At 49.3% G+C, this 24,858-nt stretch overlaps 1 protein-coding gene across 1 annotated transcript in view; it reads left to right on the forward strand.

The window, feature by feature from the left end:
• The window catches only part of PLEKHN1 (pleckstrin homology domain containing N1), a 40,564-nt gene that overhangs the window by 9,827 nt on the left and 5,879 nt on the right, over positions 1–24,858 (forward strand). Inside the window, exons 3-11 of the mRNA XM_065421435.1 lie at positions 3,524–3,670; positions 4,414–4,494; positions 6,005–6,092; positions 11,288–11,412; positions 14,341–14,490; positions 15,281–15,361; positions 21,375–21,444; positions 23,132–23,286; positions 24,564–24,758. Of these exons, the coding sequence (XP_065277507.1) occupies positions 3,524–3,670; positions 4,414–4,494; positions 6,005–6,092; positions 11,288–11,412; positions 14,341–14,490; positions 15,281–15,361; positions 21,375–21,444; positions 23,132–23,286; positions 24,564–24,758 (1,092 nt within the window). The remainder of the gene's footprint in view (positions 1–3,523; positions 3,671–4,413; positions 4,495–6,004; positions 6,093–11,287; positions 11,413–14,340; positions 14,491–15,280; positions 15,362–21,374; positions 21,445–23,131; positions 23,287–24,563; positions 24,759–24,858) is intronic.

A 24,858-nucleotide genomic window follows, 5' to 3' on the forward strand; every position in this document is an offset into this window, starting at 1 on the left:
CTGTTTGTCAGAGGGTGGTGATGGACGGCAGGAGAGAGATCACTTGATCATTACCTGTTAGGTTCACTCCCTCTGGGGCACCTGGCATTGGCCACTGTCGGTAGACAGGATACTGGGCTGGATGGACCTTTGGTCTGACTCAGTACGGCCGTTCTTATGTTCTTAGTCAATTTCTGTTTCTAGATCTCATGTGCTAGCACAAGACTGCAATGTTGGTTAGGCAGCTGGGCTGCTGGGACCACTGCTTCTCACACTGTTCACAATCATCTCATTTGTTACTTTGTGCTCCCTCCCCCACGCTGTGTTTTCTCTCTCATCTTATCCATCGATTGTAAGCTCTATCGGACAGGGGCTTTTTTTGGTTCTGCATTTACACAGCGCCTAGCACAGGGGTTCTCAGACTTTTGTACTGGTGACCCCTTTCACATAGCAAGCCTCTGAGTGTGACCCCCTCCCTTGTACATTAAAAACACTTGTTTATCTATTTAACACCATTATAAATGCTGGCGGCAAAGCGGGGTTTGGGGTGGAGGCTGACAGTTCGTGACCCCCCATGTAATAACCTCGTGACCCCCTGAGGGGTCCTGATGCCCAGTTTGAGAACCCCTGGCCTAGCACAATGGGGCTGTGGTTCACGACTGGGCCTACTGGGGGGCACTGCCACAACACGTATCATATATCAAAAGAATAACGTTTGGCTGGCAAACACTGGACGGGGAATTTCTAGATGAAAATGCAAATGAACAGCTGAATGGGGTGGAAGTAAAAGCAGAAACGAATTGGATAATTTATGTTGGTTTTAAGTTATTTTTACAAGGACTGAAATTTGGAGCCAAATTCGACTTGTCCATGTCCCTATGAGAGCTCCTATGTCTTAACGCACCTCAAGACACCATGCATGCTGAACAGCTTTGTTGTTATCAGCCTGTATTCTTTATTGCTTCCACGACTGGCAGCTGATCAGTCAGCCCTCCACCAGGGCCTGTAGCAAATATTTAATCTTTCTTCTGTGCTTAATTGCCTCTCCGTGAGCTCATTAATTGGCAGTTAGCAGGTTCCCACCTCCAGTCACATGTTCTCTGACAGATGCTGATTAGTCTGCAGTTGGAAACCAGAGGAAGGCATTCGGATGAAGCCCTCTGGGGCGCTGGGGGATTTTACTTGGGCCTGACAAAAAGTAATTATCTAGATTCAATTAAGCTGTGAAAGGAACTCCAGGCTTTTGCAGATAAAGGACTCCAAAAACCATTAGCAGCCTGTCACTGGTTAACCAGTTCCTCTCTTCCTGATGGGTGAGCTCACCTAGGTGGCAGCAGAATGGGTCTGGTTAGTGGCTGCAGCTCTTCGTTTATCATGGGGCTTTTGCAGCTGTCTCCTTGGCACCGAGCATTACAAATGGGCACATGTGGACTAGTCTGGTTCTCCATCAGCTCTGAGGAAGCGCTGGCTGTTTGGGCTGCCCTGTATGTACAGGGCTGTCGGTTTGTCACTCGACCCCCCCATCTATCTGCAGCGCCTGCGTCTGGATTTGTTGTTCCTGGAAACGCTGCTCTGGAAAGAAAGATTTTCTGACACTTAAGCCTTAAATTCCCCCCCCCCCATCATCTAATACTGTCATGTGTTTGGTAGCCCTGCCACCTGGAGAGGGAGGTGCTGCTGGATGACCTCCTTGCTTGGCAAGTATGTGATACAAACCCTATCGCGGCCTCCTCATGGAGCAGATTTCCCTTCCAGCTGAGCTGGGACATGGACATCTCAGAGAGCAAATTCTTATGCCCACCTGATCACAGGCTACGGGCAGGCTCGATTGGGTGCTCGTGCATCTTAAGAACTTCTAGAACAAAGGAGATTTTGGGTGGAGGAAGGAAACCACCCCTATCCCCCCTCCGCCCCCTGCTTCCAGATAATCCATAAAAGCAAGGTGAGCCTTGGTGTACACGGCCCTTGTAGGACACAGGGTGTCTCATGCCCCCATGCAGCCTCTCCCTGGCCTGCTCTGTTTGCAGCACAATTGCAATGGTGCATCTGACCTCCAGGACTCAAGCACAAGCCGACTGAGGGCATCAGGATGTGAGTCTAAGTGAGGCACATCCCCCCGAAACCTCCCCCCTGAAACAACATGCACTGAAATTGCTCTTTCCAAAAGAAATTCTCAGGGACTGTATGTTGGATGCTAGTCCTGCTGGAGAGGGCTCAGAAGATCCTGCAGTGATGGGCACCAGAACAGAACAGTGTGTGAACCTCCCAGCCCAGCTCATTGCACAACAGGAGAAATTTCCGTACACCTGGGACTCAGGAAATGATGCAAGCAGCATCCCCTGAGATTGCCAGACCACGCCTTTATGTCTGTCTCTTCCCAGCCCTCTGGCTCCCACTGGCTCCTCCTAACCTTTTCCGGAGGATGCATCACAGTGGCCTTTACGGAGGGCAACTTCAGCCCGGGGATTCAGCCTTGAATTTGTTGAGCCACCAGGAGCTCCCTAGAATAAACCATTTCTGGAGGAACCCTCTTTTCCACCATGTTCCGTTAGGCCAAGTTCATTTGGGGTCTGACCCAATGGCCATTGTCAATGGACAGGATCCCATTACCTTCAGCGGGCATTACGGCCAACATGCCTTCTGCTCCTTGTGCTAGACCAGTAGTTGTCAAGTGGTGCTCTGTGGAGGTGGTACGCACACAGCCTGCTTTCGACACAATGCACTGGGCAGCTGAGCAATGCTTGTGGCTACTAGCTGCAGCCCAGTCTCTCTCTCTCTCTCTCTCTCTCTCACTCTCTTATGGTTACCAGAGGCTTCTTTTTTGTTTTAATCGACTTCTCCCCATGTCTGCATCCTGCATGGCTCTTGTTGTGCCTTTCTGGTGTGGATTGGACGGGGAGCAGACACGCAATGGGAGGGAATTTAGCTCCAAGGTGTTCTGGGAGAAATTAGAGCAGGGGAAGCTGCAGAGAACACGGATGGGTGTGGTTAGCATAGGGCTGATCCCAATAAATGTGAAACCCTGTGTCCAGATAGCTATTAGCAGCTATAAACAGCACGGATTTAAAAACACAGTAGGAGGGGGATGTAATCGATCAGCCGGGAGAGGTGGGTAGGAGGAAGCCCAGGCAGAGCTGAACCAAAGAAACTGCACAAAGGTTTATAAACTGCGACCACTCGGCTGTGCACAGCTTGTCACTCCTTGTCCAAGTGAACTGGGTTCGGGCCACATTAAACCAATCAGCTTGGTGAGTGGAGCGTGACTGCGAAGTTGAGAGGCCTAAAATGTATAACTTGTTTCTACCAACCAGATGATCTGAGTTTGTTTTAAAATATCCCCCTGGATAGTGAGGGAACCAAGTCTTGCAGCAGTAATAAAATCCCAGCTCCCAGGCTGGCATGGAGACCTAACAACAAACAACCTAACCAGGGCACTCACCCCAGGACCCCTTTCTAAAGAAAGGCAGCTCTGCTAATGTCTCTTGCAGATGTTGATGGGCCCCACCAGCACTCAGCTCTGTGATTATTTTTTTCCTTGGTACAGAATATCACGAACCAGGAAAATCAAAAGGAAAACTTGGACCAGCGGTTTCCCAGCCTGTTCAAGAAAGGGCGGAGGAAGACAGTTGTAAGAAATCTGGGGAAAATTATCTATTACTCCAAGGTCAAATTTAAATTCCAGCACTGCCAGGTAAGCCCCGGTGCATCTGGATGCATACAGTGTAATTGCACAGGTCTCTTTCTCCTGGTAACGGAGAGGAGATGGCGCTGATCGATCTCAGTAGAGAAAAAGATTGTTTGAAAAGTAACCTGATTCTCCTCCCAGGGATGGAGCCAACGGTGCCTGGAATAATGATAAACATGGTGCTTTCAGCTCACTCACATCGGCTAGGATGCTGCCCTACTGAAATCAGGGCAAGATTTCAATGGGAGCAGGATCAGCCTATATTTCTGAGGGTTGGTTGTGGGGTTTGGAGTGGCGGAATGCTGGGGGTCTCTTCCACAACACAAACTTCATTCATTTTTGAAGGAGGGGTTGGCATCTTGGGAGCCCTTTGAAGTATTTAGGGACTTGGGGCTGCTGAGCCATGTGGTCCTGCCTTAACCTACCACTGTTGGGCCCGGGAATAGAGGGTTGCTCTGGGATAGGGGGATATCAGGAAGGTTTATCCTCTAGCCTGTGGGATGCTGTGGAGGAGGTTTTGTTCCCATACCTTGCACAGGTAATGTAGGGCTCAGGTGCTTCCACCAGGTCTGAGAATTTGGCCTTGCTTTCATGGTTAGCAGCGGTGCCTGGAAACAGAATGGGTCTTTCCTTTGGTTACTGACAGAAATAGTTCTTCGGCCCCTTATCCAGTAAACCCCCCAGAGCAGAGTGAAGCCTGGGGAATGTATCTCCCCTGAGGCAAACCTCACCGTGTCCTTTTCCCACAGGAGGTGAACGACTGCTACTTGGAACTGTTCCAGTCCTACCTGTACTTTCAGTCTGTTGGCTCGAATGGATTGACCTATCAGGTAACGTGTCTCTGCACTGCCATGAAATGAAGGGGTAGGTATCCGTCAAGAGGGAGCATGGTCTGTTAGCACACTGGATTGGGAGTCAGGAGATCTGGGTTCTGTTCTTGGATCTGCCACATGACCTCAGCCAAGTCATGTCCCTCAGTTTCCCCTCCCACCCTTTGTCTGTCTGGTCCATGCAGACTGGAAGCTCTTCAGCCCAGGGCTGTGTTTGTACAGCACCTAGCACACCAGGGGCCTGAAGATGCTACTGTAATGCAAATAAATAAAAATAATACTTACGCACCCAAGTAAGTGGCCAGACTTGCAGAAATGCTGAATGCCCAGAAAGTCCCATTGGCCTTAGCAAGAGCTGTAGTGTGCGCAGCACTTTTGAAAATCAAATGACTTATTTAGGTGCCTGGATATGGTTTTAGGAGCCTAACTGTAGCACCTTTAAAAAAACAAAAGAATCTTGGCCTTCAAGCACAAGGTACAAGAGAGAAGCAGGGGGAGGGGGAGGTATGGGGAGGATACTTGAAGTCAGCCTTGCAAAATGGTGATGAAAACTTACCCCAGGCCCCAAATCTGTTTACCCATCTTTTACTGTGATGCTGCCGATAAGGAAAAAACAAAGGAGATTTTGTCTGTCCTTCCAAAACAAAGCACTCCCCTCCCTCAGCAAGTAAAATTGTGCAAGGCTGTTTTGCAGATGTTTGCAGAATCCAGCCCTTTCTGAAATGATTTATTGCCTTCTAAGTCACTTGAGGTAAATTCATTATGACAAGGCAACCTCTTGAGTCACCCAGAAAACCGGCCTTCAAGTGTGAAGACACATTGTCAAGATATAAACCGGATTTAAAAATCCTTTGTCTCTGTTACTAACAGTCCCTAAGACTAATACGGAGGGAATTAAAAAAGAATTAATGCATCAGTATTGGCACCTAGCTATTATGGTGGTCAGTGCTCCTCACAGCTCGGATTTAGAGAGGTATTTTAAGTACATGCCTAACTATGAGCACTTGGGCTGAATTCACACATCACCATTATGCTGTTTGTTTACATTTTGCAAACTGCTCAGTTTGGACATTGAAAGTAGCCTGGTCAATTTTCCTTTCTATCTATAGTCAGTTTCACTTTTGGATTCTTTTGCACTAGCCCAGCACTGTTTGGTTTGGGTTTCCATGACTGCAGAGGAACATTTTAAAACAACAAGATCCTGTTCTCATTGATGTTAAAGACGAAGGATGAAATCTTGACACCCCCCCCCCCCCGAAGTAAATGGGAGTTGGCTAAGGTCTGATGCTCATTTATACATAGGTCCCTTTGCAGTGGAACGAGGCCTTGTATTAGAGTAAAGAGAATCAGGCCCAAAACATTTCCCTTCGGAGGAGGTTTTGCAAGCTAACAGTCTGAGCCCAAACTGCCTGATGGTGCCTGTTTGAAGACGTCGGATCCTTTTGGAAGGAGGGCTTTGGCACCAAAAGGCAAGCTGCCGAGGTAATAACGGTGCGTTCTGCTTATGCAGGGGCTGCTGCCGCTGAAAGAGCTGAGCGTGTGTGAAACCGAAAAGGCAAAGAGCGCAGAGCGGGAGGAACATGCGTTCCGCATTACAGGTTAGTGCTGCTTTGCTCTGGCTTGAGGAGAGAATGAAGCCGGAGTTGGTCGTGATGTGGCCTTGCTTTGTGGGAAGCCCCATCCCAAGGGGAAAGGGTGCTTCAGAGAATAGGGTTTGAACCGCACAGAGTGTTAACTTTATTATGACCCTTATCTGACAGCCCATCTCCCCCATATCTCTCTGCTCTCAAACCTCCCTTCTAGGACAATGTCCAGAACTGCAAGGAAAGAACCTAGAGGTAGAGTGGTCTGGTGGTTAAGGCTGACTGGGACCCAAAGATGCGGATTCCGTTCCCAGTCCTGTGTGATTCCGGGCAAGTCACTCAGTTTCTTCGTGCCTTGGGGTACCCAGTTTCATCCTGACACAGGGATAAGCGTGCTGCCTTTGGCTGTGTGGTTTGTTTCAACTATAAGCTCTTAAAGGCAGGGACTGTCTCCTACTGTGTGTATGTACAGCACCTTGCACAGTGGGGCCAATTGGGACCCCTCTCATATAGAAAACTAATAACAATAGCAATGAGAGATGCTCTTTATCCTCAGTCGGTAGCATCAGAACTGCCCTATCAGGACTTGATAGCCATCAATCAACTTCCCTTCTGCCAAAGTCCTCCGTCCTTTTTTGAATTTTATTCTGAGTCATCTCGCATTATAAAAGGCTTCCTGGGATAACAAACCTGTCTTCCCAGCAGCTGAAGGCTCACTGGGGCTTAGTCATTGTTGAATCACGGCAGTCCAGAGCCACCGAGAGTGGTAGGCAGAGGTAACTAACAACCACATAAAGATACGGAGCTAGCAAAGCTAATCTGTGCCCGGTGCCTGGGGTCTACGTGCTCAGGTGAGCCAGGCTGGAAAATGAGTCATAGAACCACCCCACAGCAAAAACATTTTTTTTAACCTAAATCAGAGGGACATTCCATTCTACCAGATCCCATAAACCCCTTTGGCCAGTCTCTCAGGGGCTGGGGATCTGTGCATCTTGGAGCTCAAGAAACATCCCCAATAGGGAGGGACGGACTTGTTCTGCCGGATTTCAAACACCCACGAATGTTGTAGGTAGGGAAGCTGGACTCAAACTTTGCGAGGCTGTTGTCCCGCTGAAGAAAGGGGGTTGACAAAGCAGCAGGGAGGCAGAGGAGTTCAGATACAAATCCTGAATCCAGTCCCCGCTGGGCCTGGCTATCAGCCCATCCCACGAACACACATGACTGTGGTCTCCCTGATGTAGAGCAAGGTCGCTCTTCCATGTTTGATTCTACTTGTTCAATGTGACTGGCCCTTGGGGGAGGCTGGAATGTGAGCTCGCACTGCAGGGAAAAGGTCCGCCACCTTTAGCAGCTCAAGAAATAGCTTCTGAGGTTTGCGAAACCTCCCTCGCCCCCAAGGCTGCTATATTCCAAATGGCAAACCAGGATATCCCGGGAACTCTTTGGCGGGTCACAGCCTCGTGGCTCAGGATTTCCTGGGCAGTATGTTCTCTTCCCCCACCCACCGCCAGTGCCCCAGTGCTCAGGTACCAATTCATCTGCATGTGCAGCAAAACTGCCTCTATGTCTCTGCTCCAGTTTGGGCCAGTGTGAGTCTGTCTCCACAGCGAGCGGCAACCCATGGGAGCGAGACTCAAAGCCCAGGTCAATCGACTCCGTCTCTACGGTGATAAAAATAGCAGGTTCTGAGACTCACCTCCCTGGGCTGCCATGTACCTTGTGAGATGTTCAAACCACATTCAGATGCGCAGTCCTCCAGAGATTCAGATCAAAGATGTTGCATGAAACCTGGACATAATTTACAGTGAGGAGTTTTAATGCATTAATGCAATAATATATTGCACTAAGCAAACTCTGTGGTTAGGCAGCTGGTGTGACCACTGCTTATCCTGCTGCCTGGGCGTGTCTCTGATCTAGCACACAAAAAGATCCCATGGCTGGAAGTTGAAGCAAGACAGTTTCAGACTAGAAATAAGACACACTTCTTTAACAGTGAGGGTAATTAGTCACTGGAACAGCTTAGCCAGGGCTGTGGTGGATTCTCCATTGCAGGCAATTTTGAAACCAAGCTGGGATGTGTTTCTAAAAGATCTGCTCTGGTTCCAGCAGGAATTAACTCAGGGAAGTCCTACAGCCTGTGTACGCTGTAGGTGATCACAGAGTTTCCTTCTGGCCTTAGAATCTATGAAGTGTTACATCATTGTTGCTCCCCTGATCTGTTTTTTTGTATCCAGCTGTTGACTCTCGTCTTCTACTTGGACTGGAAGCTCTGTGGCGCAGGGACCTTCTCTTTGTTCTGAGTGTCCAGCGCCTTGCACGAGGGGGCCCCAATCCATTACTGGGACCCCTAAGCACTACCATAATATGAATACATATAGAAGGGGGTGGGGATAGGAAGAAATAGTGATACTTAGTGCTTTGAAAATGGAAAGAACTGTACAAACATGCACTCAGGAATCCTCACCTCCCTCTGCGAGGCCATTAAGTATTATTCCCCTTCTAGAGAGGGAGAAACGGAGGCACAGAGAGGATAAGTGACATGCCCAAGGTTACACAGGGAATCAGTGGCAAAGCTGAGGCGAGAACCTCTGGTTCTTAACTCTTAGTCCAGGGCTTTAGTCACAAGACCATCCCCTGCTGAAAGCCAGTGACTTTGACAGGGTCCTATGAATTCCTGTGCCTCTCCTGTGCAATTCTGCAGCTGTTGGCAACTGTATAATGATTGGTATCATCATCGGACGCTGCCAGCCAGTAGTGGAGAAGCCATGTAAGGACGGAGCTCTCTAATGTATGCAGAAGTCCTCCAGTGCCTCTGATCTCTGACAGGCTTCTAAGAACGAGAGGGCTGGCAGCCAGCGTTGGGTTCCTAACCCAGAGTGTATCTCTGCTCGACACTTTCACCCCTGCACCTGCTCCTCCCCCCAATAATTTCCACTCTTGGTTTCTTAGTGCAGCAAGAGTTGGTTTGGTAATAAACCTGTCATATCTAGGAAAGCACCATATGCCACAATGGCTTGCATCAGTGTCCTTCAGCCTATGGGCCCTACCACATTAGTGCCAGGGGAGAGCCGGAGGATGTGGAGCGGAAGAGAGGAACTTGGGGGCTGGGAAAGGTTCATAAGCCTGGATGCACCCTGACTCCAGAGCAGACGTACTCTTGGGGCGCTGGGGAATGCAGAAGGTGACTCCTTGAGCTACCGCCCCCCCTTCTCTGCTCTAGTGTCACAACCACCCGAGCAGCTGGTCCCAGGAGCTCAGAATATGTCCCAGGGCTTCAGGCTGAGACATGAATTTCTTTTCTCTTTTTCTCTCCCTTTGAGGCTTAGCTGGGATGTGGCAACAAAAACAGCCACTGGACGGGTTTTCCTGGCTAGCCTTTGAGAAAGGTGTAAAAACAAACCCAGCGGGAGGTCAAGGGTCATGCCCTATTCATGGAGCAGGGTACTGGGCATCTGGCTAGGTACTTGTGTTGCCCCTCTGACCACAGAGTCTGAACACGTCAAGCATTCACGTATTTATCCCCATAACATGCCTGGGAGGGAGGGCAGTGCTCTTAGCCCCACTTTACAGATCGGGAAACTGAGGCACCGAGGCTGAGTTACTTGCCACAAGGTCAAACAGGGAATCCAACCTAGTTCCTATGAATCTCATTTCAGCTCCAGACACTCTAGGTTCTATTCCTGTCCCGACACATTATGTGACATGATTAAAATCAGAGATCCTAGACAGATTGTGGCCCCCATTGTACTAGTTGCTGTGTAAACTCACATAATAAAGAGGCTGTTCCTGCCCTAAAGAACTTGCAGTCTAAAGGAGCATGTCACTTCACCGCTCTGTGCCTTAATATCCCCACCTGTACAATGGACATAGTGGCACTTTTTCTGCCTTACAGGGGTGTTGAGAGGCTTAATTAATTAACGCTTGTAAAACAGGTTGGGATTCTGAGATGAAAGATTCCACAGAAGGGCAAAGTATCACCCTGATGAGGATGATTTTTTATGATGGCATACTGTGAATTTGCTCATCTCAATGCTCCCCAACTGTGCAGACGCTAAAATCAGAATCTTATTTACAGTGCATCTAATACAGTTTTAATGAGAGGCATCTAGTTAATTATTAATGGTGGCGAACATTACGCAGCCAACCGGAAGTAGTTTATTTACGTCACCAGGGTATTATCATAGTGACTGGGAAGAGGTGAGAGAGACTTTTGGTATGCACACTAAGCAAATGACAGCTTGAAATATTAAAATCAGCAGTGGCTAGAGTCATTCCATACAGCAAGGCTATGTCTGAGAGCAGTTATACATTGTCTGGCACAAATTTTATTTGGTAACGCAATAAGCAAAAAGCTCAGTAGAGCTACTGCAGTCATATATGTGAATTTACGACAAAAACGTGAAAGTGACAAATACATAACAAATGGGTTAACAGTAATATGCTATTTGGTGAATTTGTGAACATGTTGCCTGGGATTGGTGCAATTGTGTATTTGCCTTTAACAGCAATTGAAACATTGCTCACATTTATGGAGGGTTTTTAAAAATTCAGCAGCGAGCAGTGAAAGTTTGCCACAACAGAGGAAATCCCAACTGCTTTTATTAAGGGAACACTTTAAGATTATTTAAAAAAAATACTATAAAAATGTTTATTCTTTTACCTATAATATTTACATAGGAAAGATCATTAAAAATTGGACCGACTTTGCCCTATTGTTTGTTTTAATTTTTGTGTTTACAGCTTAGACTCAGATCGTGAAAATAGACTGTTCCATCTCCCTTTTGTTTCTAGCCTCTGGCTAGTCAATTTCTCATGCACTAGCACATTGCTGCAGTGTTTGGGTTGCAGAGGAAATTTAAAAACACTTTTTTGGACTGGATTTTTGTACGAAATAAAAACATTTGCAGCGATCTCAAGTTTCACCAAAGCTGTGTTTTTATACTGCCTACATTTGGGATCTAATTCTACCTGACAGGGCCCCTTTAAGAACTATATTAGCAAAGCTGGAAAACTCTCCTCTTACAAAATTCTCCCAGCAACATGAGACCTTAGGCTCAGCCAATGACAAGTATTACATCATCAGAACAACCTCTCTCATTGGCTGAGCACAGTACACTGTTGCCTAGCAACCAGGGAGAGCTGATTAACCCTTTGGTGCACTTAGCATTTTGCTGTATATACTCAGATCATCTTCTGCCTTGGGTCCCTAGGTCCCCTGCTGAACCCCCTTATCGTGTACTGCCCCAGCGAGTCGGAGCTCAAGCGATGGCTTTATCACCTGGAGAAACAGATACAGCTGAATGGGGGAAACCTGGACGGGTCCTTCCAATCTCAGGTTAGTGACGTGGGCCGTGGTCGGGAACACGATGATCTCAGGCTTTCAATCAGTTGTTCTTAACCTTCTGCGTACCTTGGCCTTGCTATCGGGCACACTCAGAGCCCATCTTTCTCTGTGTCCCAGAATCCTTTGTGCCACCATGACGCAGTGGTTTACTCCTGATATCTGGGGACCCGGGTTAAGCAGCTGAGCACTTCAGCGGGGAGTGGGAGCAACTCAAATTCCCCTCCCCAGATGCAACCACTTCCGTTGGCTAGTGTACACTATTAATTGCAAGTGCCAAAGGCTGCTGATATGCAGGACACCTGGGCTTCAGTTGCGGTTCTGATCTCATTCTCCATGGGCCAGCAGGAGCTGGAAGCACAGGGGAAGCAGGAGGGAAAGCAAGATGCCTTGCCTCGCTCAGTAGTAACCCCTTCTGGTATTATGGAGTAGTGCTGAGCCAGGTTTGGAAGAGAATACTGGCTTGGAATGGTGATGACAGATGATAACTTTGCCCTGCTACAGCACCTTCCGTTTGAGGACCTCCCAGCACCTTGCATGCATTTATTTAAGCCCCTCAACACCCTTATGAGGCAGCTGATTATTATCCTCACCATTTCACAAGGGGGGAAATTGATGCACCAACAGGGTTAAGTAACTCTCCCAAGGTCACACAATCAGGCAGTGGCAGAGCCAGGGATGGGACCCAGGGGTCCTCCTGACGCCCAGTCCCTTGATCCAACTTATCACTTGTAGCGATCAGGTAAGGGGGGCTAAAGTAGAGAGAAGGGAAATCATCAAAGATTGGGGAAAGAGGGGAAATGGTACCGCTGTCCGATTCCTTTCCAGTTGCAAGGGAAAGCCTTGCTCCATCAGGTTTAGCAGTCTGAGCTGGGTGGCCCTGGGCTGCACTCACAGCTAGACGTCATGTGTACCTGAGAGATAAAATGTATAATACCGACTGGCTGTTCCCACAGCTACCTGTCCAATCAGAGGCCCCTTCAAAGGCCTTCACCTAGAAACTCTTTCTGGGCAAAATCTCTCCTGCCGTGCCAAACCACCAGCGCAGCCACCCTCGTCAGTTTGCTCCCAGCATGAATCATCGGGCCTGGTACACAGAAGAGCAAGGCTGTCTGGCAGGAGCCGTCTGACAGGCCAACCACTCATAATTTCCAGTCTGCTTCTAACAGCTGAGCGCTCGCTGCTGCAAAGGGGAAAAGCGAGCAATGATTTCCACACCCATCAAACATCTCTCAGCCCCCGCCACCAGGAGCAGACAGGAAATCAGCCGTCAGCCGAGAGAACCTGCCTAACGAGTCCGTGGGCTGTGCTGTCAGTCAGGGGTTGCTGCAGTCTGGGATTTTATTAGGCAGGGACCTGTTGCTATTGTAAAAATAGGCTTAGGAAAGGCATGTGGATTTTCATCTGTCAGCGCCGCTGCTAATCAAGCCTTTTACTTACAAATGGTCATTAATCCTGAGGTCTGTAGTACAGCTCCAGTTTACACATTTGGGGCGGGGGAGGACCAGAGAGGTGACACAGTGGCAAAGGCGGGTATAGATTCCCAGTCACCTGCGCTAATCATTAGCTGACACTGCCTCATAATTAGCATTCATCAATGTAGAGTGGGCACAGTGGCTGTAGCTAATGTCCCTCCTTCTACCCCATGGCTATTATTGCTTGCATCCCTTATTGCCTGCCTCAATGGCCTTTGTTGGACTATTGTTCTTTATTATTCTTTAGTTAGTGCCATAGATAAACATGGATCTTTACAACAGGTGAAATGTCCCAAACAAGTAACAGTAGATCTTTTAATAACAGGTCAGAGCATAGATCTGGTTTCCTTTGTTCTCATTTGTTAATGAGCTTGTATAGTAAGCTTAAGTGCATGGGCAATATATAGTCTCCACCTTCTCTTCTGCCTCCTCCCCTTTATGCTATCATTGCCAAAGCATCTCCGGATAGACACACAAACAACTTGCATGAGGACAATGTTGTCATTTGGGAACTCTTTTTACTGCAGAAAAAAAAACAGGACATTCATGTTTGCTTTTTTTTGAGTGGCCTACATATAGGAGGCTATCCTCAGAGCGAACCTGAAGTTTCTGTGATAAAGGACCCAAGAATCTATGATTGGGAATTGAAAGAAGCTTGGGGGACTTCTGGTGTGTGTGTGTGTGTTTTAATTTTGGAACTTCCTTTTTGTACACCTCTGAGTTCTTGAGCTTTTGAATGTGTAGGGTCCTTTAAAAGGATGTATTGGTGGGTGTGTTTAATGGAAGAAAACAGGAATGAACTGTCATGATGGAGAAACCTCTGGAAGTTCAGAGGTTTGGCTTCAGCTTGAATAAAACCCCCAAACCGTGGATGCTTCTGCATATTTCCCAAATCTGCAAAACCTTTCGAAGGAAGAGGGTGGTTAGGAAACAGGACTAAAGTCAATAGCTGCGTTTTCTTCCTGGCTCTGCTACTGACCCTGTGTGGGATTCTAGGCCAATCACTTCCTCTCTCTCAGCATGCATCCAGCGCTTTTCATACATAGTTCTCCAAGGCTGTTCCAACCCCATTTTACTGACAAGGAAACTGAGGCAAATTATTAATTGTGGGATGGAACTCTTGTTTTCACTCCAGGTTTTTACTCTTTCCTGCTTCCAGCCAAGCTGGAAATATATCCTGAGACCAGCTTGTCTCCTAGTTAAACTCTCCGCGATAGTCCAGCAATGCAAATATGATAAATGATGAAGAAGAAACAGTTAATGGAATTTTCCAGACCTTAAAACGTGGTTTAGTTTAGCTTCCAGTTGAATTGGGGGGGGGGGGAGGGGGGTAGCAAGCAGGGGAGGGGCTCTAGGGCTTGAGAAGGCTCTCGTGTGGTTAGGCTTGGTTTTTCCATTCCTGCCACCTGGTTCTCATGTGCCTGCTCATTGTTCCCTATTTCCTTAGCGCGACGGGAAGCAGAACTCCATAGGGAAAGAGGAACTGAGGTGGTCTGTGCAGAACATGCCTGTCCAAGAATGGAGAGGGACCCAACGGGAGTCCCTAGGTGATGTCCTCTGCGTCTCTAAAGTGAAGCTGCAGCATTTGCCTTTCCAGGTAAGATCCTGAATAAACGAAGTGACTTGCTGTTGCCCGGAAAAAGTTAATAGAGCTAGTAACAGGAAAAAAAAATCTGTCTGTACAATGGGAATCCAATAGGGGACACCGTTTTCTTCAGCCCTCCTCCTCTTCACACAGCAGGCTCCTCCCACTCAGACCCCTTCCCATGCTCGTCCTAGTTACTAAAGCAAATCTTCCATCCTGCATCCCCCGGCCTTAGCACTGCAGGCAAGGAAGTGCCTGCGTGTCCCCCGGGCTGGCTGTGCCTCTGTGGATCAACAGAAGAGCCACTGGGCATAGCTAGAGAGCAGCACCAGACCCGTCGAGATGCCAGGTGGGTTGTGATGTGCAAATCCATGACTTGTGTGTGTGCTGAAAGAAAGGGAAAGCAATAGCTTGATTCATATACTAAAAGAAACGTCAACCCCTCCTCCACCCTCTAAATTCCCTGGAAGGAAAATCATAGGCCCCTGATCCTGCAAACACTTTAGTGTGTGCTTAACTTTGCACACAAGAACAGCAGTTGCACTCAGTGTAAAGTTAAGCATGTGTGTAAGTGTTGGCAGGGTCAAGGCAGAATTTTGGAGCCAGCTGGAATCTTGTCTAGAAGCTGCACTTCTGGCTGTTGTAGAAGAATACGGGCACCTATAATTCACGGACCTAGACCCTGACCATGGAAAGAATGCAAAGCCTCTCACTGATGTCCATACGCTTTGGATCGGGCCCACTGTTAGTTGTTTCCCATTGCCTCTTCTGATGCTAACTCTCTTCCCCTGGGCTCTCTCAGGAGCAGCACGACAGGCTTTTGATCCTGTACCCATCCACGCTGGTGATTGTCTCCGAAGAGCGCAATGGCCTCTACTTTAAGGTATGTGCATTTTCAAGTCCTTTCTCTCCCCCAAACTCCCTTCACTCGTTTAGGCCCCCTCTGCGCTTCTTTGCTTTCTCTCCCTTTGCCGCAACCCTGTTCTGTGACCAGTAAGCCAACACTGTGGCACAAGGATGTCGTAAGGTATCCTCCCATGAGAACCACCTTGCAAAAGTCCAGGGGTGAAGGAGTCCACTGCCCGGGTATTTCAGTGTCTGGGAGGAGGCAGCTTCTGTGTTTAGTTGTGGCTCAGAACTGGCTGGGTGACAACCCTGCGATCCTCTCCAGCTTGAGACATACCCTGTAATGCTCCCCAGCAATCTCCGCTCATCCTGGGCTGGTTCCATCTAGCTGGCTGAAAGCGGGTTAGTATTCCTTTAAACATAGCATCCGCTTGCAATTGCTCAGGCAAAGATGGCCCGTGTGATGCAGGGTTTCTCTGGGGAGGGGCACAGGGAGTTGGCTGGCTGGAGTTGAGGTTGCTAGGTGCGTTGGGTTTGCTTGTTGTCTTCACCGAGTACGTCGGTGGGGTTTCCCTACTGTAGTCAACATTGGGCTCATCTCTACTGGTGGGAGCAATGCCAGGAGCTCCAGTGCAGATGGGTGGCTGCCATTCATAAGAACGGCCATACTGGGTCAGACCAAAGTCCATCTAGCCCAGTATCCTGACTTCAGACAGTGGCCAATGACAGGTGCCCCAGAGGGAATGAACAGAACAGGGAATCATCAAGTGATCCATCCCCTGTCGCCCATTCCCAGCTTCTGGCAAACAGAGGCTAGGGACACCATTCCTGCCCATCCTGGCTAATAGCCATTGATGGACCTATCCTCCATGAATTTATTTAGTTCTTTTTTGAACCCGCTTATAGACTTGGCCTCCACAACATCCTCTGGCAAGGAGTTCCACAGGTTGATTGTGCGTTGTGTGAAAAAATTCCAAGCACCATGCCGTCGAGCCTGGCTTTGTAGAGGAGAGAGAGGTCAGAGGAGTAGAGAGGCCAAGTGGGGAAATTCTGATGGGCCCAATAATTCCAGTGTTGACCTTGCACACACTGAGCACCCCGTGATATCCTAGCGTGAGCCAAGCTGCCAGGCCCATTGCAATGTTACAGTGGGAGGAGTTTGCTCGTCTCCTACAGAAGACATTGGAGGGAAGAGAGTCAACAGAAGCAGAAGGGACAGAGGGCTGGGAGGGGTCTGTATTTCTATCCTCTCAGAAAGACAAAGGTCCCAGGAAATGCCCATCACTCACATACCATACACTGTGTCTCCCTCTTGGCCCTGGGAGGCAGGGTGGGGACATACTTTGGAAGCTAGAAAAGGAATGAGCAGCAGCTTTAGCGTCAGCTGTGACTGTCGCCCGACACTGGATGCCCCAGGGGTGGAGAAGAGGGCTGGGGCTGGGGTGAGGGGAGAAGGAATCCAGTGATAACTCCCCCCCCCCCCCCCCCTCCAGAGAATAGCCTACATTTGGCAAAAGCAACAGAGCCATTTTGGCTACTTGGTTTGAGACCCCGTAAAAGGCTTTCAGAGAGCCTGGAGCATCCCCAGCTGAGTATAGGGCCCCTTTAAAGGGATCTGAAATTACTAGTCACTTTGGAAATCCTAGGCCAATGATACCAGGCCCCCAGCCCCCTTGGCATCTCCTTCCCCCCAGGGTAGCCGGGCTTTGCTCCCAGGCAGTTCCTCTGGGTCGGAGTCAACGGCTGTGATTCATCAGGCTCGTGAGGCTGCAGCAGAAACCTGCTTTTCCACAGACATGTCAAGGCACAGAATCCTCCTGCCGAGGGAGCATGGATGCTAAGATCCAGGGCAATAGGAGCGGGGAAGAAAGCACCAGATCCTTTTCCTGTTGGGCTCCATTGCAAACCGCAGGAGTTGCCATTGGTGGCGGCTGGGGGGCAGGGGAGCGTCAGGTCCCCCTGGATGGAGCAGGCTGGTGCTGCCTTTGCCTAGGGCAGCAGGTTCTGACTCACCTCTGATGGGAAAAGGCCCCAGGGCTCGGCCTGGGACTGCAAAGCAGGAGCTGCCTGTGCGTGTGAGGAAGCCAGCTCCGTGCCAGAGGAGGGAGAGAGGAGCCCAAAGCAGCTGAGGTGGAGGCCGTGGGACCCTGCCTGTGTGTTTTCCACGCCTGGGGATTGCTAACCTCGTTCACAGAGCAAAGCTGAGCATGGTGTGCATGCGTGTGTGTGTGTGAGCGAGCGAGCGAGAGATCTCTGCCCCTTCCCCCGGCTTCGCAAAGAGCAATGTTCGCTGCCCAGTGAGGGGTCGGCGGCTGACGGGGGTTCCGACCTATCCAGCTCTCCCCAGGCCATGACGGTGATGCCCCCTCAGTCCTTGTGCGCCAGGAACCGGGCTCTGACGGCTCCTCCCCTAGGCTAGGGCCTGCCGCTGACAGGAAGGAGTCAGAGGGGGATTGGGCGCTCAGCAACTCACGGCGCTGGGCCTGCACTGCACAGGATTGCAAACAGAACTGCTCTTCTTCCCTTCAGAGTAGAGAGCTAATAGCCGAGGCTGCTGACCAAAGCTGGAGCTGCCCCCACAAGCCAGAGGAGCATGTGGCTGGGAGAGGGAAGGGGAGAAAGTACTGGATAATCATGCGCCTTTTCTCCCAGGCGACACGGCCCCTCTCGCTTCCAGGCAGATAGTCCCATCCCTTGCTCTCGCTGAGCGACCTCCCTCCCTTCTTGCTATGCGGGCCTCTCTGCAGGCCACAGGCCTGAGGCGGCACCTACCAGGCAGCTGGCACTGCCGTCTGGACAAGTCACGGGTTCGGTGCCATGAGGGGGTCTGTAGGACGCAGCATTGAAGTGCCCTGGCCGAAGCTGCAACCAGCTCTCCTCAGCTGCAGGGCAGATTACTCCGATGCGGTGGGGCCTTGGAGACTGCCGAGATGGGAATCCCAGAGGCTCCCCACCCCCACCCTGAAAGCTGATTTTCTGGACCGGGCTTGCCCACAAGCAGGAATGCCAGGCATTGCTGAGGGTTGGCATTATTTCCCCACACTTGCTATGCTGGCAGGGTGGTAACAGGGAGCCTTTCCCTGCATACTCGGGTGTAGAATGTTCCGCACAGCAGCAGCTTTCCCAGCCGCAGGCTCGCCGTGCAACTAGTAATCAGGGTGTGGTTACTCCAGTGAGACCGAGATGTACTGGAGCAATAAACGTACCGGCACTCGGAGCCCTTTCCCAGCACCTTCCCTCCCAGCGCCTCGCAACGCTTCACACGCACTCAGTCGTGAAAGCCTCACAGGCAGGGATGTAATCATTTATTATCCTGGTGGAGAAACTGAGGCACAGAGCGGTGACTGGACTTTCCCTAGCAAGGTCACACACAGAGCAGGTGGCAGAGCCAGGACTAGGATCCAAGGTGGGGTAGGATCAGACTCCAGGAGTCCTGACTCTCACGCCTCCCCTGTTGCTCTAATCACTAGCTCACTGTCCTTTAATGTGGCAGAGAAATACCCCAGGAGATAGTGTTTGGCTAGCTGCTATTACAGAGGCCCTAGGACCATAGAAAGAAGCACCCGACTACCATGAAACTATTCTAGCTCCATTCTTCAGCAGACCCACGTTTTCACGTCAGTCCCCTAACTCCCCTAAACGTCAGGCACGTTCCCAAAGCCAACCTTACCCACGAGGGCCAGGTTCGCAAAGGAGAATGAAATGTGCGAGCCTGCAGAGCCACAGGCCGACTTGTCGTACCAGTACAAACCAGCATTTTCATGGTCCAGCCGGAATTGCCATGCGCACCTGCGGGTTTTCACAGGTGATTTCCATGCGCTGCGCTGTGAACAAACAGCCCTTGATTTCACTAGGGCCCAGAATAAGAACCTGCGGGAACATATTTGATTTCTGCTTATTGCATAGTCATATCTATTCAAAATCCCTCTTTACGGCAGCGAGAGGGGCAAATCCAAAGGGGTGTGGAATCCAGATGGGATGGGGTGTATGTTCTGACTCTACGGACTCATTGGGGATGGTGGTTTCTGCCTGCCTCTGATATGCATGATAATTATATATGCGCAGAGCCTGGATCTGTATTGTCCTGTGCCTTGTGCAGTGACTTACTCCAGCATAGAGTGGGTGTTGTACAATGCTACTGTTCAGGTTTGGGAGCATTTCACACCTATTGTGTAGGGTACAAGGCAGCTGAGAATCAGGCCAAGGAGCCAATTAATTGGGCTGTATGGAAAAAAATTGTGCACTAGTGAAATAGGCTGGGAAGATCTGGCCCTGAAAGAACAAGTGAGGTCTGGAAAATTTTGAACTGCGCTGAGCCGCACTACAGATGAATTTGGCCTTTCTGTCTGGAATCAGTTCTGCCCATCTCCTGTTTCGTAGGTGTCCCTTCCCCAGCCTAATCACTACTAAAGGAAAATGGGGTTTAGACCCTGACTGTACTAACTCTTGGGAGAAGTTCTCCTGAAAGGCCATGCCACTGATGTCAAGACGCTATCAAACCCCTGGCAAATGGTAACTCCTGCTGCGTTCTAATCCCAGCTCTGACTGTCCCTAGGCAAGTCACTTAACATCTCTTCCTCAGTTCTCATCGATTAAACGGAGAAAATAGCACTTCTCAGGCTGGCCTGTTGAGAGGATTGATGTTTGCAAAGCTGGAAGGTCCTAGGTATTTTATTTCACCACATGCCACTATGACTGTATATGATTTATTTAGAGAGACATCTCTACAATGACACTTAATGGCACGTCAAGGTATATTAATCCTTAAACCCATAACTAGTGATAATGTCTTCATCAATCTTATTATTCTGTCCACCTAACCAAACAAAGTGTTGTCCAGGGCAACGTTTGCAATCCATGTGGGGAAACCAACCAGAAAATCACTAGAATTTGAAAATAGTGGCACAGGAGAAAGCACATGTTTTCCACAGGTCAGAGCTCGGCGACTCCTTATAAATAATTTACATGGCTTGGGCATTCGAGCTACATTCAAAAAAATTTTAAAGGCTTTTCCCCCCCTGTGCATTATGTGAAAATTCATAGGAGAGACTGGGATTGTGGCCAAGGCACTGGGGTCAGACTCAGACGTTCTGGGTGCAATTCCTGACTCTGCCACAGACTATTTGCCTGACCCTGGGCAAGTCACTTAGGGCCAGATTTTTAAAGGCATTTAGGCACCTAAATACTTTCTGAAAATTCTACTATAAGGAGCAGATTTTTGAAAACACCTAAGTGATTTAGGTGCCTAAATCCCATTGACTCTCAGTGAGACAAAGGGCTTGTCTACTCAAACAAACTGTGGCAAGTTGGGTGTGAATCTACCTTGCACTAGCCTGCCACCCTCTAACTGTCCATGTGCATCCTGTGGACGCGTGTGAACAGTTAGTTAATGCGCTTTGAGCTAGTCCTGCTTCAAAGAGGACTAAGGGTTTGTCTACACTGAAGCGGTGCAGCTGTAGTGCTTCAGTGTAGACACTGCCTATACCGACGGGAGGGTTTCTCTTGTCAGCGTAGGTAATCCACCTCCCCGAGAGGTGGTAGGTAGGTCGACGGAAGAATTATTCTGTTGACCTAGCACTGTCTACATGGGGACTTAGGTCGGCTTAACTCCGCCGTTCAGGGATGTGGGTTTTTCACACCTCTTCTGTCGATGTAAGAAGTGTCTGTGCTACACTGCCACTGAGGCACATAGCCTAATAGTTTGTGCAGACAAGCCCTGAGTCACATTTGAAAATGAGACTCAATCGCCTAGGCGCTTTAGAAAATGTTGCCCTTAGTCTCTCTCTACCTCAGTTCCCTATCTGTAAAATGGGGATAATACTGCTTCCTTTCTTCCACCTTTGGCTGTCCGGTCTATTTAGACTATAATCTCTGCATTGTCTTTTCTTATGTGTGTGTACAGCACCTAGTACAATGGGAGCCTGCTCCTAGTTACAGGTTGAGATGCTACAATACAGACAAGAACAGCCTGAAGTTTAAAAAGTAAAAGAGGGCAAATGTTGAATGCTCTCACGTTGTGGAATTCTAAGCCTGTTCCTTTCTACAAACAGGGAGAACTGCCACTGAATGCAATACAAGTTCATTTTGAAGAAAACCAAAAACGCTCCTTTCTAATAGAAGGTACGTGACTGATGCATGCTGGATACTGCAGTAAGAACAGTCAGACTGATTTATAGGAATCCGATTCAGTCATTTAAAATTTAGGTTCCAAAATAAGATTTTGGTTCTGAGCTTTATTTTTATGTAGCAGGGTGGTGGTAGGGTTCCAAAACTTAATCTGGGCAGACATGTTTGCATCAATGGAAACATATTTACATTGTACCAGTGAAATGTCTGTGTTCAGAAACCGTTTTCTACTACTGCGTGAAAGACAGAAATTGAAAATGAATTGACACCGTACAAACAGGAAATGAAACTTACTAGCCTAATTTCACTGTCGGAGCTGTGTGAAATACAAAAAAAATCAACCAGCAGGCACCCCATGATGACAGGGAGAGCTGCTCAAATTTTATTTTTGAATTTTGACAAGAAATGTCATTGGCATCTCAAATTTCTAAATGTTGAGGATAAAACAGAATTCAGGACAACTTCCACAGGTATTTTTTCCTGTTTATTTTTCTTCTACTACACCTAGTGATTTTAAAGCATCATTAGTTGACTAAACATTGGGGAGGAACAATTGTTATGATTGTTTCTTTATCTTGACTGTGTCCCCTTTTAATTTATGCCTAAACTTAAGTACAGTAAAAGCTCTTTTATCTGGCACTTCACCAACCGGAAAGCTCTATACACTGGCATTTCTTATCTTCATTGAAATGCTGGTTTATAGTCTGGTTGGTGAGGGGCTGGCAGGGGGTTGGGGCATGGGAGGAGGTGTGGAGTGTGAGCTCTGGGAGGGAGTTTGGGTGCGGGAGGGGGCTTGGGGCGTGGGAGGGGATGTGGGGTGCCGGATCCGGGGGCCACTCACCTCGGGCGGCTCCCTGCAAGTGACGACCTGTCCCAGGCTCCGGCTACTACCCTCCCCCTGCCTCGAGTGCTGGCTGCGCAGCTCTCATTGGCTGGGAACCACGGCCAATGGGAGCTGTGGGGGCAGCGCCTGCGGGCGGAGGCCGTGCGCAGAGCTACCTGCTGCGCCTCCGCCTAGGAGCAGCCAGAGCCCGGGACAGGTCTCCGCTTGCGGGAGCCACTGGAGGTGAGCACCGCCTGGATCCAGCACCCCGCACTCCCTCCAATGCCCCAACCCCCTGCCCTGAGCCCCCTTCCGCACCCAAAGTCCCTCCCTCTTAGTTAACTGGCATTTTTTACTTATTGGCACCCCTCCTTCCCCCAACATACCGGATAAAACAACTTTTACTGTAGTGTAGTTATTGAAATGACATATACATAACTATCACTTTTTTAAAAAAGAGCAAATTTAAAGAATTCTGTGTCTTGTGAACTAAAGAGAAAGGTGGAGGAGGTAATATCTTTTATTGGACCAACCTCTGTTGGTTAGAGAGACAAGCTTTCGTGAACTAAGTTTAGGAACATATTTAATTCTCTTTAATCATTCAAAACTGGTAGCTTAGCAGCTGGCCCGTTGCTGAAATGCAGGTGCTGATTTTTCCAGGGTAGATGCACAACAGGGGAAATTCACCTAGGGCCATGGTCTGTGCAGCATTTATGTCCTACTTACACTTTCTTTTGGTGCATGGGCCTCGTGCGGACCCCACACCTATGGGGGATGTTCGTCCTCAGTGGATTTCAGAGAGGAGAAAGATAGACTCTTAATCTGCGTCATTAACCATGTGATTTATCTTACTTCCAGGCCGACTAATAAACTCCATCCAGGTCATTTGCCCCAGCTACGAAGATTACCAGGAGTGGCTGTACTGCCTTAAAACAGCCCAGTTTCGAAATGCTGACTCTTCACTTTCAGGATCAGAAAGCTTCTCGGGATCAAAGCCACCACACCTTGGGCAGGTAATGTATATTTATTGCAGGACTGCCTGGTAATCAGTGCATGTCCCCAAGGACTCCCAGCTGTCGTATCTCCAGTCACGTGAGACCGCCTCGACACACCAGACTGCTTTGAGTCCCACCCTGAAAGGCACTAATGAAAGTCTTTGATCATTTTAGATTATATTTAGAGCCCTATAAAAAGCAGATCCCCGGCCGTAGATTATGAATCTGTTGTGCAATTTTAATGATGCATTGGTACAGTGACAATAATGGTGGCTTACAAAGGTGGCAGCCGGTGCTTAATTTGTAATGGAAGAGGTGCCGGGGCTCACGCAATTTTTCTCCTTTCATAAATGAAGCAGCAAGCCCAGAGGTGCCAGGGCTATGAACTGCCGAGCCTAGAGATGCCGGGGCTCAGTCCTGTCACAAATTAAGCACTGGTGACACACCCCTCCACCCTCATCCCCAGCCCATCCTGTTCCAATGTGTTCAGGGCTTGGGAATTAGTGGAGGTCATTTTTCCCCCTGCTGAGCGTCTCATTATTAAATCCCAGGCTGCTCATTTCAAAGATGGAGAGGCAGTTCACCTGAGATGCATCTGCACTGATATGCCCGGATCAACATTAGGGCAGCAGCTTCCAGCAGAAGTATCTGATGGGGAGATGGGGCTTAGATGTCAAAGGCATCTCATTAGAAGTTACAGGGATGGAGTAAAGGTCGATGAAGGCCCTTGGATTCGCTCTGCTCTGGGGAGCGGGGAGAGGAAAGGCTGGGGGTGGACTGTCTCAGGGGGTGGGGTAATGCGAGTCAGAGTCTTTTATCGAATAGCCCAGCATGGCAGTGAGCAAAATTGTTTTCCATCTGATGACTGGCCAGTGTCCAATGTGCAATGAGTTGACGGGTCTCACTCCAGTTCCCGAGGGTGACGTGTCCCCGCTGCACAAACCACCATCGCAGCTGGCCCCTGTATAGCTCCCTGGTTCGCAGTTCACAAGCACTCAACTACCCTCCTACACCTGGAGAGCAGCACCTCCCTCTCACGCGGTCAGCGGAGTTTGCCGTGGCAACCCAAGCTGGCCCTGTTCTGTGCCTAGTGAGGGGACTCTGGGCTGTCAGGCCAGCACCCAATTCACATAGACATTAAAAGAGCAGCCGACGCTAAGGTGGCATTGCCCATGGATCTGAGGGCGAGCTGACCATTGGGGGTCTCTTTCGGAGCCTGGGGGATGTTGCAGGGAATGGATTAGCCCGAATCTACCAATGAGAAGTATTGGTATTTTTAACCCTGCCCAATGTAGTTCCCAGGCAGCGGGAGAGGCTCCCTCACCTCCGATGGCCGGACAAACTCCTGGACGTCACGAGGGAAACTTACCACCTCAACCCACCACTCCCAGCACAGTGGCTCCATCCCTGACCAGCAATCATTTGTTCTGATGCCTGAAGGCAGAGTGACCGAAGACCCGCTGTCCCCAGGCTATGCCCAGCCTGTCCATGTAAGTGACGTGAGGTCTCTTGGGAGCCTGGGGGATACAGAGGGGATCAGTTTGGACGTTGGGTGGGTTCAACAGAGTCGGGGTTGCGCTGCTGGCCAGG

The sequence above is a fragment of the Emys orbicularis genome, chromosome 22 (assembly GCF_028017835.1).
Source record: "Emys orbicularis isolate rEmyOrb1 chromosome 22, rEmyOrb1.hap1, whole genome shotgun sequence".
Taxonomy (NCBI): Eukaryota; Metazoa; Chordata; order Testudines; family Emydidae; genus Emys; species Emys orbicularis.